Source organism: Lotus japonicus, chromosome 1 (assembly GCF_012489685.1).
Source record: "Lotus japonicus ecotype B-129 chromosome 1, LjGifu_v1.2".
Classification (NCBI taxonomy): domain Eukaryota; kingdom Viridiplantae; phylum Streptophyta; class Magnoliopsida; order Fabales; family Fabaceae; genus Lotus; species Lotus japonicus.
In genome coordinates this window covers 66,038,667-66,049,290 of record NC_080041.1, presented here as the reverse complement: position 1 = coordinate 66,049,290, position 10,624 = coordinate 66,038,667, and the positions used below count along the sequence as shown (strand labels likewise).

Genomic DNA, 10,624 nt, shown 5'->3' with positions numbered 1-10,624 from the left:
AGGTTGAATCTGGATCTGGAAGAAAGGGAAAAGGTCGAAATCTAGATATGCAAGGATTGGTGGTTATCTTCATGTTGGTTGCATAGAAATGTTACGGGAAAGTGAAGTATTGGTCGAACAAAATTGGAAAGAATGGAAGTGTTGTTGAGGGGTTGGGATCTTGTTTTGGGTAGACTAAAATTAGGGACAATGAAGTGATATAATGTTTTCAGTTAGTGGGGGAAAAGGCTAGAAAGAGGGGTTGATGCATTTGTTTTGCCGTGAGGGAAGAAGAAAGGAAGATGGGGCTGGGTATTTAGTCTCTTGATGGAAAGAAAATGAGAAAGAGCATGAGATAAGGATGAGAGGAAGGTCTTGTGAAGCGGAGAGGTTGAGTATTTTTTCTTGTTAGTTGCAGATTAAATGTAAGGTTCTATATTCTGGGTTTGGGAGATGAATTTGATGAAGAAGATGAAGAAGAGGGGCATGTGCCTTCGCATGCGTGCCTTTTCACTTATTAACCTTCTTCTGTCTCCTCCAAGTCATTTAAAAAAATCCACGTAGGAAAAAACCGTTTAAAATCTAACAGAAGGACTAACTGTGGTAACGGGAGAAAACGTAGGGGACAGAGAATGCTAAAAAAATAGTTTAGGGACTCATTTTGCACAATTCACATTCGTGGGGGACCAAATGTGATATTAAGCCTAGTTTTATTCTTTGTTTGTTATATTTTAAAGGTGGAACGAAACAAAACATAACGTTCTTCGAAAGATACACTTTAGTTTTATATTTCAATGGAAAATGGAGGAATGAAGGAGAAAAAAACAAGCCACTCTTTTAAAGATTTTACACGATTAAAAAGATTAATCCTAATTTATATTTAAAATATTTTAGTTATATAATAATGGAATAGTAATCAAAATAAATTATTCATATATATTATCATAGATTAATACTAATTACAAAATTATTATGCGTTTACCTATATTAAAAATTAAAGTAATATATATTTTAAAAATTATCTATTTTTATAGCTTTAATACTAATATATTTTAATAAATTAAAATAATAACATTTAAACTTTTATATGATAATTTGTGTAAAATAATATTTATGGTTCGGTTATAATATTTATGTATATGAGAAATTAATTCTGATGAGTTTAAGTTTTTGTGCTCAATCAATTTTTTTGTAACAACTAAGTTTAACTAATTAGATGATAAAATCTTGAAAACAACTCTCACAAGTGAGCTATCAATAAAAGCCAAAACACCCACCACATGAAGCACAATTAATTAGATAAACATCATTTCGATTTTGACGCTTAAATCCCCTCTCAAAATATAAAAATCAAAACGCACTCACTATATACGTAATTAACCTTGTGATTATGTTGAGTTAAAAAAAAAAAACCTTGTGATTATGTTGTAATGACTTGATGTTATCTAAAACAGTACATAGAATATTATTATCTTCTTTTGTTCGATCTATTTGATTTTTTTTTCTATTTTATAATGTTCTGTAATGTTCTGTATGTTATCAAACGCTACCTAAAAGGATTAAACGGTAAATATTACTGTGTAAGGGGCAAGTTTTAATTGATTAAAATATTACTCACTCCTCCCCTTATTATAATATACCACTTTTTCTGAGCTTTTTTTCTAAAATATATAAGTCATTTAAATTTTTTATAAAACATTAATTATTCTTTTTCGTTTTCACCCTATATATTTAATACTCAATATTTAAATAATATGTATGCTTTTCCAAAATTTTCTTAACTTCCAAGGGCATATCATTTAGAGATAGTGGAACAATAATATAAAGCGAGAATTTCACGGAAAAAAAAATTAATATATAAAAAAATTAAACACATGCATTTCAGGATCTTTGATTCCTCTATTATCATGATTTTCTTTAGGGTTAATGATCAAACTAGTCCCTGAGTTTGTAAACGAGTTTGATTATAGTCCCTCTGAGGAAAAATGACGTTTACTAACATTCATTTTTACAATTATTGGCGTTACTTTTAACTGCTACTAAACATTATTTTTTCTCATAGGGACTAAAATCAAACTCACTTATAAACTTAGAGACTAATTTGACCATTAATCCCTTTTTTTATCTTCTCTCAATCTTTTTAACTTAAATTCCCACTTGAGGGTCATTCAACAAATTTTCAAGGGAAGAAACAGAAACCAAGCCACACCAGAAAGAAAAAACAAAATAAAAATGGGACAAATGTAAAAGGAATGGCCTACGTATCCACCCCATCTAGAACACCTTGACTTTTGAGGAGCCTAACCTCATCAAAGTCTCAATCCCCCAATTAAATAATTCTCTCATTTAAAATCTTCATTACCAAGAAAAATTTAATAGTATCACCCCCTTGAAACTCAACTGTGACGTCGGTGAACACATCACACCTTAACTCTGCATCCTCCCCTCTTTTTGAACCAACAAAACCAACCAACCTCATATACATATTTTCATTCTTCCTCTTTTTCTGCAAAAGAAAATCAGAATCAGCAAAAATACACAGCAGAATCAGAGCCATGAATTCTTTTCAGTTGTATGATGAAACTAGACACAGAACACAGAATAAATGGGATGCTATTGCTACCAACTCAATTTTGTGGCCTTCAAAACCAGCTCAATTTGTAAGAGATCCTTTGGACATGGATGTTAATGAGTATGGAAGGGCTCTTTCCCCTTCGTCGAGAACCGAAGCCATTGTCAGAGGCCAGAGAGAGCTCATGGAAATGGTTCGGAACATGCCCGAATCAAACTATGAGCTCTCTCTGAAGGATCTCGTGGAGCATCAACACTGGCGTGATGCTCCACAAGAGAACTCAGAGGAAAATGAGGAAGAAAAAAAATTAAAAGTTTACAAGAAGCAAGGTAGTGCTAGAAAGGTTGATAAGATGGCACATGTGAAGAGAACTGGGAGCAATATTGATCGTGGAGGTTTCTACCTCAAAGTGGGGTTTCCTTTTTCTTTTGGATCTAAGGACAAGAAGGACAAGAACAAGAACAACAAGAAGAAAAATGAATCATCTGGAAATAGCAGTTCAAAAGTTTCTCCTAAACCGTCGGCAAAGGGTGTTGTTGATAAGGAGTGGTGGAAGAAGAGCCCTTCAGCTTGTAAGGGTAGTAAGGATAGTGAGAGTGGTGAATCGAATATCAATAGTGAAAGCATGAAAAGCTCTGGTAGTAGCAGTAGTAGCAATAGCAACGGTAGCCGGAGAAGTAGCAGCAGGTATGTTCCAAATTCAAACCTGTTGAATATAGATTTTCAATTTTGTCTTCTTTTTTTCATCTTCATACATATGGGAATGAAATGAATGTTCTTCCTAAATCTTCTGATGACATGTTTTGATCGGCTTCTCTTTTCTTATAATCAATTATAAAACTCAGAAGATCACGATTCTCCGCAAAATTATTTATGATTTTAGAAAAGCTTCTCTGCAGAATTGGCACTGACTTTAAAATCAATTGTAAAATGATTTCTAAATTAAACTTACATAATTATGGATGATCAGTTGGTAAAGTCAATTGCAGAGTGAGAAAAAACTAAAAAGGACTAAACAAAATGTTCATGGAGATTGAAAGTCTGCAGATCATTTCTAAAATTTATGGAAAATTTTAAATTGTGGTTGAAATAAAAGCTCTTTACAGCAGCACATAACACAATTTTTTTAAATGAAAATTTGTTTAGAATGTATACATTGAACCTTGTAGCCTTTTGCCATTATTCAAATAGTTTTAAATCATTAGTTGGATCTGGACATTCAGCTGTATACTTTAAATTGATCTGTTTCCTAGAAAATATGTGCTTGCAATTCTGGTTTTCATGTTCATGGTGCAATTATTTACATCCATATAATCTGTTAAGCACAAAATTGTAGTAAGTGAATCAACTATCTCAGATTGTTTTTTAGTAGAAAGCAAGAAAATCAAGACCGAGAAATAATATTTCTCTTGAATGTTTGAAATCATGTGCTTATCATTCATAGTTTACTAATTTATTTTTGGATGTTATGCAGGCGTGAGAAGCGTGGAGGTCGTTTTTGCTGGTATTTCATTCGCAGACCCAAAAGCCAGACAAAAAAATAGAAGATGAGCAATTGAGCATGTTTGGGTACAGACCAAAGAGCATTTTTTGGACCTTATTCAGTTCTTTTTCAATTAGATAAACTTCAATAAATGCTCTTTAATCTGTTCCAAATGGCCTTGATGTCTCTGATGAAACACAGAGCTTTGTGGTCTCTGTGTTTTCATGATACTTTGCGGGCAGGCCTTATTTTCATGAATTGTAAATTCCTCAAAAGACTAAGTTGCAACTCATTTGGTAAACAAATTGGTTTCATTTGTAACAAAAGTTTACCCTGGAGTCAGAGAAATATGTGCGAGGATCAAATTTGTTCAAACACCATTACCCTTCATGTAATTAATGTATAACTAATGTTTAGACATGATGAGACAGATCTAAACAAGCATGTTAAGAGAAAATTTATTGAAGTCTTTATTCTATATTTATACTGTATGATGGGGTTAACCCCATGGGGTAAGATGGACAATCTCATATGAATATGAACTTGCTTGCGCGTAGGATTCTCTTTGTTATATAACTTTAAAGTTTTTTATCTATCTCTCGCTTAAAAAATATTCAGAGAATCCCAGCACCTATTAAGTGTATGTTCGAAAATTTTCTACAACTGATTCAAAAGTCATTACAAATTTTAGGGAAATTCTTATGTGAGTAAATTCTAGGTTTAGAATTTGTTCAGGAAAACTCTAGACGCCTAGGTCTACCGGATAATACAAGCCAACCAGCTAGTAAAATACTCAGTGAGTCTTTAAAGAGATATTGCATTTGTCTATGAGGAGCTAATTCTAGAGTTTCCCCTTGATGACTTTTCTCTTTCGTAGCCGTTGCTAACATCCTGACAGTAATTTTAGGTTTCACCCGTAAACGAGAGTTATTGTTGTTTGACTCGGCCGACTGCCATATGAGGAGATACATGACCTTGATTGATGCTTTGTTGTTTCATCGAGGGAACCGAAATGATGCACAACCCCAAGGCTTCAAGAACTTATGCGAAGAAGTCTTTTAAGTAAGTTGCTCCACCATCCTCGTATCTACGTGAACCACTTCATGCTAGGTCATGTAATGCATGTATTTGAGCCCTTTTGATTTTACGTTTTTCCAAACACTTCCTAAAGAACCTTTCTCTATTTAGTTGCTCGATTTAATTTTTTTAATTTATGACAATCTTTAGTATCATGACATGCAACTTTGTGAAACTAACACCATTTCGATCGATTAGTGTACCTAGGGGTAGGTTTCGCAATGGGAAATTTTAACATATTGGAATTTTATACCTCTCAAAAGAGTTGACTTCTTATGATATTGACCGATGTTTACTCCCCAACAACTTTTTGATCCTAAACCTTCTTTACCTCTTGATGGCCTCTTGGTCGATTAGTCGGTCTGTTGCTCCAATGATCCTTTGGGGTTTCCATATGCTCGGTCTAGTTCTTTATTTTAGGATCATCCTTCTTGCAATTCTCTGGACATTTTCATGTTATCCTTCTCCTCTCAACAAATGAATTCCCTCGACTGGGTTCGTATTACCTCCATGTCCTTATCCAAGCGGGATGATAAATCGCTATTGAAGGGACTAGCCCTTAATCCATTTTTATCACAGATAGTCGGAACCTAATTTGACTACACAACAATGTTAGTAAATCTAAACAAAAACTATTTTAGGGTTTCACCTACCTGTTGACGGACATTGAACATTTTTTTCAGGAGTTATTCGTTTTGCTTGTTTGGCTAAAACTGCTTAAACCTCATTGAAATATATGTGACATTAACGATCGATCGACTTCGAAGACTTGAAAGCCAAGTCAGGGTAGCTTTCTTAAATGTCCCAAGAAATCCTTTGCACTTTAATTGATTAGCGTCACCATTAATGAGCATTTCGGTATAAAATATGGCCAAATGCTCTTTCGAGGCGGATCTGTCGTCATACGGGTTCAAAACCGGTATTTTGAAATTGTATGATCTCCTCAAAAAGACGTTTGGAAATCTACAACTTCATTCACAGGAGGAGGTTCTTCATCACTCATTTCTCGTATCCTAATCAAATTTTCGACCTAGTCTTAAAGAGTTTTCCTTTGTTGTTGTAACTCAACCAAGCTTGCCATCAAACTCTTGAAGCGTGTCCTCCTAAAACTATCCCTTAGCTATAGTTTTCTAGAGGACCTTATTACGAGTATGTACCATAGGTTCTCGACCATGAATGAGGTATGGTGAAATTTTACCAAGCCCCACAATGAGTGTAACACCCTCTAAACCCCGCGTAAATATTATAATATAAATCAGAGTAAAAAACATAACACAGAGGGTATCACATTTATTCCCTAGAAAACATAAATCAAAACACCTGTCATGATCATAATTTAGATATAAATTTTCAACTTTGATGTCTCAACATCATATGCATAGCACAACGGATTTATTTCAACTCCAAAATTTAACATAATCCAAAAATAAATAAAGAGAGTGCACGAAACATCTCTTAACAACAAGGTACAATACTAAACGTTTTCCCGTGTTACATAACAGAGCATGACTCCCATAACTAAAACTTATATAAAAGACTAGCTCATTCAACTAACCCTTGCGAGAAGCTCCAATATCCTCGGTACATGAGCGATGTCGCATAGAACATCATTACAACAGAAGGGTGAGAACTCATATCATATTGATAGGCATAATAATAAGTAATGCAAAAGCTTATAAAATTTATCCATAGATACCTCATACATAATTAAGAAATATTTCATGAAATTTAATATAATCAATTAATTTCACAGTATGCCAATACACCATAATTATAGCTCAGAAAAAGCAAATATAAATATCTCAAATTACCACAACAACAAATTCTCCAAAACATATCGCAGTTATCATTATTTAACATTAACAGCTCCCTACAATGATATATATGACTCAAGTGTGACTCCGTGCAAATGCCTTTGGTACCAAAGTTGTTATCCTTAGCGGTATCACCGCGTCCACTCCAGACAGATAACCACCAATAAAGCCCTCGCTCTAGACTTTCAAAACCACTCCAGTTTTGGGACAAGTCATTAGCCTCCACGAGAACTAGCAAACATTGCCTCTTGACAACTATGAAGTGTATTGTGCAAAACTCAACTAACATATGCATATTCAGACCATCTCCAAGTCTTAAATTAGTTTAGCATATTCATCACCAGTTCAACAATACGAAATCATCTCCAATTTCACAAAAGATAGCTTTCATGTTATCAATTACACAATTTGCAGTCATAGTAACTTAGCAACTCAACACATAACATCGATCCAGAAAAACAACACCAAAACAATAAACTAATAAACAGATATAAATAAAATAATTTATATATAACAGGTTCTGCAACTATTATACAAAAACTGGATTCTTCCTAATTTTCCCCAAAAACTCGCCATCTCCCTGCACCATCCCCCTCATGCGCGTGTTACCGCGCGCACCACTACCTACATGTGTCACCTCCCTCGCGCGCAACCCTCGTCATGGCCGCGCGCCACCGCACCTTGCGCATCACCACGCGCACGCATCACATCTTGTTCCGAAAACAACATTTGCACCTAAAATGACTCATTTTATTCAAAACGGTTATAAACTGTACAACAACTTTGGAGAATTCTTAAATACCTCAAATACACTTAGAAAAATCCAATATTTTTATCATGGACCCGTAGATCCGTATACAGGTTTTGTAAATCCCTATAAATTTTTAAGTCAAAATTTGAAGTGCAAAATTCAGGAACAATCGAACACTAATAGTAGTTCGTAAAAAAAACGGGACAGCTTAACCCATGCTCACTAAAATGCGTATAACTTGAGCTACAGACGTCGGAACGACGTGAAACCAGCGGCAAAAGTTTTATAATAGAAAGGGCTACAACTTTTATGAAGACTATTTCTTCAAGTTCAGTCATTAAAACATCTCGAAAAAGGGTTCAAGAGCTCGTAAATTTCTGCTGAGTTTTCCTTTTCAAAACCGCGCCATGCTCCATCCGTTGCGCCACCCTCGCGTAACCCTCGTGCCATGCGCATTACCCCATCTCTTCCTCCCACAATTCATAACCCTAAATTCAAACTATCCACTTTCAGTTTAGAAAAATCTGCATCCTAGGGTTCCTAAATCATGCTTTCTATCACTACCCACTACTATACCAATCCAGAAAATATGAATTCAAACCCTTACCTCTTGTAGATCAGTTCTAGGTTTCCTTCTCTTTTATCCCCTTCTCTCTTTCACGCTTCTTTTCTGCTCTGCTAACTTCTCCAATTCACAAATTCTGATTTCTCTCTTTCTATTTCACTCCTAACCCTTAAATAGTCATACAATGGGTCCCACTCCCAACTACTCACTATAAAACCTAAAACCCTTATTTATCTATATCACATAATCACTTAATTATCTAATAAAATCACTTAATTACCATATATCATAATAATAATTAAAATAAAATAATAAATAATCTAATAACGGAAAATGAGGTGTTACAATGAGCACCAATATTTCACAAAAACTTGCTTAGGTCAGCTGAGTAATACAAGCCTTTCCAAACAACTATTGGAAAATTCAATGTGTCTTTACAAGAGATATTACATTCATTTATAAGTAATTCTGGTGTTTCCTTCTTGCAACCTTTTCTCTTTCCTAGTCGTTCCTAACATCGAGATCTTCCGCAAGGCCGTGTACTGAAATTTTGGGGCCTAAAGCAAAAATATGCTAAAGTGATTTTTTTTTGAGAATTTTAAAGAGAATTAGTATAGTATATAAAATATCAATTTTTATAGTAATCTTCTAGTTTTTTAGTTGCAAAATCATTTATCAAGATTTGTATAATCAAACAATTTTAATTTAGGTGGTTGTATCACGTTGTCACAGTTGTCAATTGTATCTATAGGTAGTTGTTCCATCACGTTTTCACAATTATCAGTATTATCTATAGGTAATTATACTATCATATTTTCACATGTTTTTTTATATTTTAGTTGGCTAAAGTTTGTCAATAAGTAGTAACTATTTTTTTAGGCCTAAGTAAAAAACAATTGGGACCTAAGTAAGTATTTTTTCGGGTGGGGGCTTAGGTCATTGCCTATTTGGCCTAAGGCTCTCCACGGCCCTGATCTTCCATAAAGATGAGGTACATGGCCTTTTGACTCGACTGACTCCAAGATAAGGAGATGCATGACCTTGATTGATGCCTTGATGACCGACCGAGAAAGATGGAACAACATAAAATTGATTTTGATGAAAGATAAATTATGATTCATTATAGACTCAAAATTTTAACATAACAATATCATTGAAATTTCTAAGTGATTAACACGTGAAACCAATGTGTTCAATGATAGCCTGGAAAATGTAGGGCAAAATGGGGTTAGAAAGTAAAGGGTAAACACCATGGTCACACGTTTTCACTTCAGACATATTGTGTAATATTGTGTGTGTATTTTGTAATAAAGAAATCAAAGTATTTATTTTTTTATTTATTTCAGAAAGATAATTATATTCTTCATGGAGTGATTTCCGGATCTTCCTCTTCTTAACACTCAGCTCATACTACTTGAGGTATTGAGCTATCCATCAAGATGAAACATTTATATTTGAATAATGAAATAGGAAATTATTAAAAACCAATTCATCATGAGGGGATATGAGGATCGCTTCCCACCACATTGAACAATTAAAGAAGACTAGGAAAAAACAAATACCACATCTTTATTGAAAATTTGAAAGAATTGGGTTTTTGAGTATCTCTCTTATATAGTTTTCAAATCTTTGACTTCATCCAATTTGAGATGTTCTCATTTGTGAACAATAATATAGCCAAATTCTAACTATCACTTCAAAATTTTGTCTATGAATGAGAAAAAAAAAGCAGAATTTTGGAAGAAAATCTTCTATTTGTCCCATTATTGATAAAACACATGTGACAACTATGGACTTATACATGGTCGTGGTCGTCCAACTCCAATGTCGATTCCACATTGTTTAGTTATTCAATATTCACACATAACGTGTGCGGATGCCGTAGATGGTAAGGTTTTCCCTCACAAAGTTTTATGTTTTATTTTTACTGCATGGCTATATGTTAGTGAACAATTTAAAGTACATTATGTTACGAGTGTACACGGTCGGGTAATTTAATGAACCCGCTCAATCCAATTTGATCCAATAGAAAAAAATACGAGTTAATTGAATTCGACAAATGACTTCTAAAAGCAAATTATAATTTTTGGGGGGTTTTCTAAATAACCCATGAGCAGTGGCGGAACTAGAATTTTTAGGAAGCCTAGGCAATTTTATGATTAAGTCCCTAAACTTTGTCTTTCCTTATAAATTTTGTCTTTTCTCTAATTTTTTTTGGAGCAAAAAAACCTATCTAGTCCAAAGAAATTTTTATTTTTTTTGCTTTGAGCCAGGGCATTGGACCTACCAAGCCCTGTGGTAGGTCCGCCACTGCCCATGAGAAAGGTTGGGTTAAATAATCCATCATTCAATCACATTAAAGATAGGTGAGTTGGAATTTCTA

At 34.1% G+C, this 10,624-nt stretch overlaps 1 protein-coding gene across 1 annotated transcript; it reads left to right on the top strand.

Moving 5' to 3' along the window:
• The first annotated feature begins 2,353 nt into the window (after positions 1 to 2,353).
• LOC130739860 (uncharacterized) lies at positions 2,354 to 4,512 on the top strand. The gene is made up of 2 exons (XM_057592303.1): positions 2,354 to 3,238; positions 4,026 to 4,512. Exons 1-2 carry the CDS (start codon positions 2,535 to 2,537, stop codon positions 4,093 to 4,095), a joined length of 774 nt encoding a protein of 257 aa, XP_057448286.1. The 5' UTR covers positions 2,354 to 2,534; the 3' UTR covers positions 4,096 to 4,512.
• The last annotated feature ends 6,112 nt before the right edge of the window (positions 4,513 to 10,624 follow it).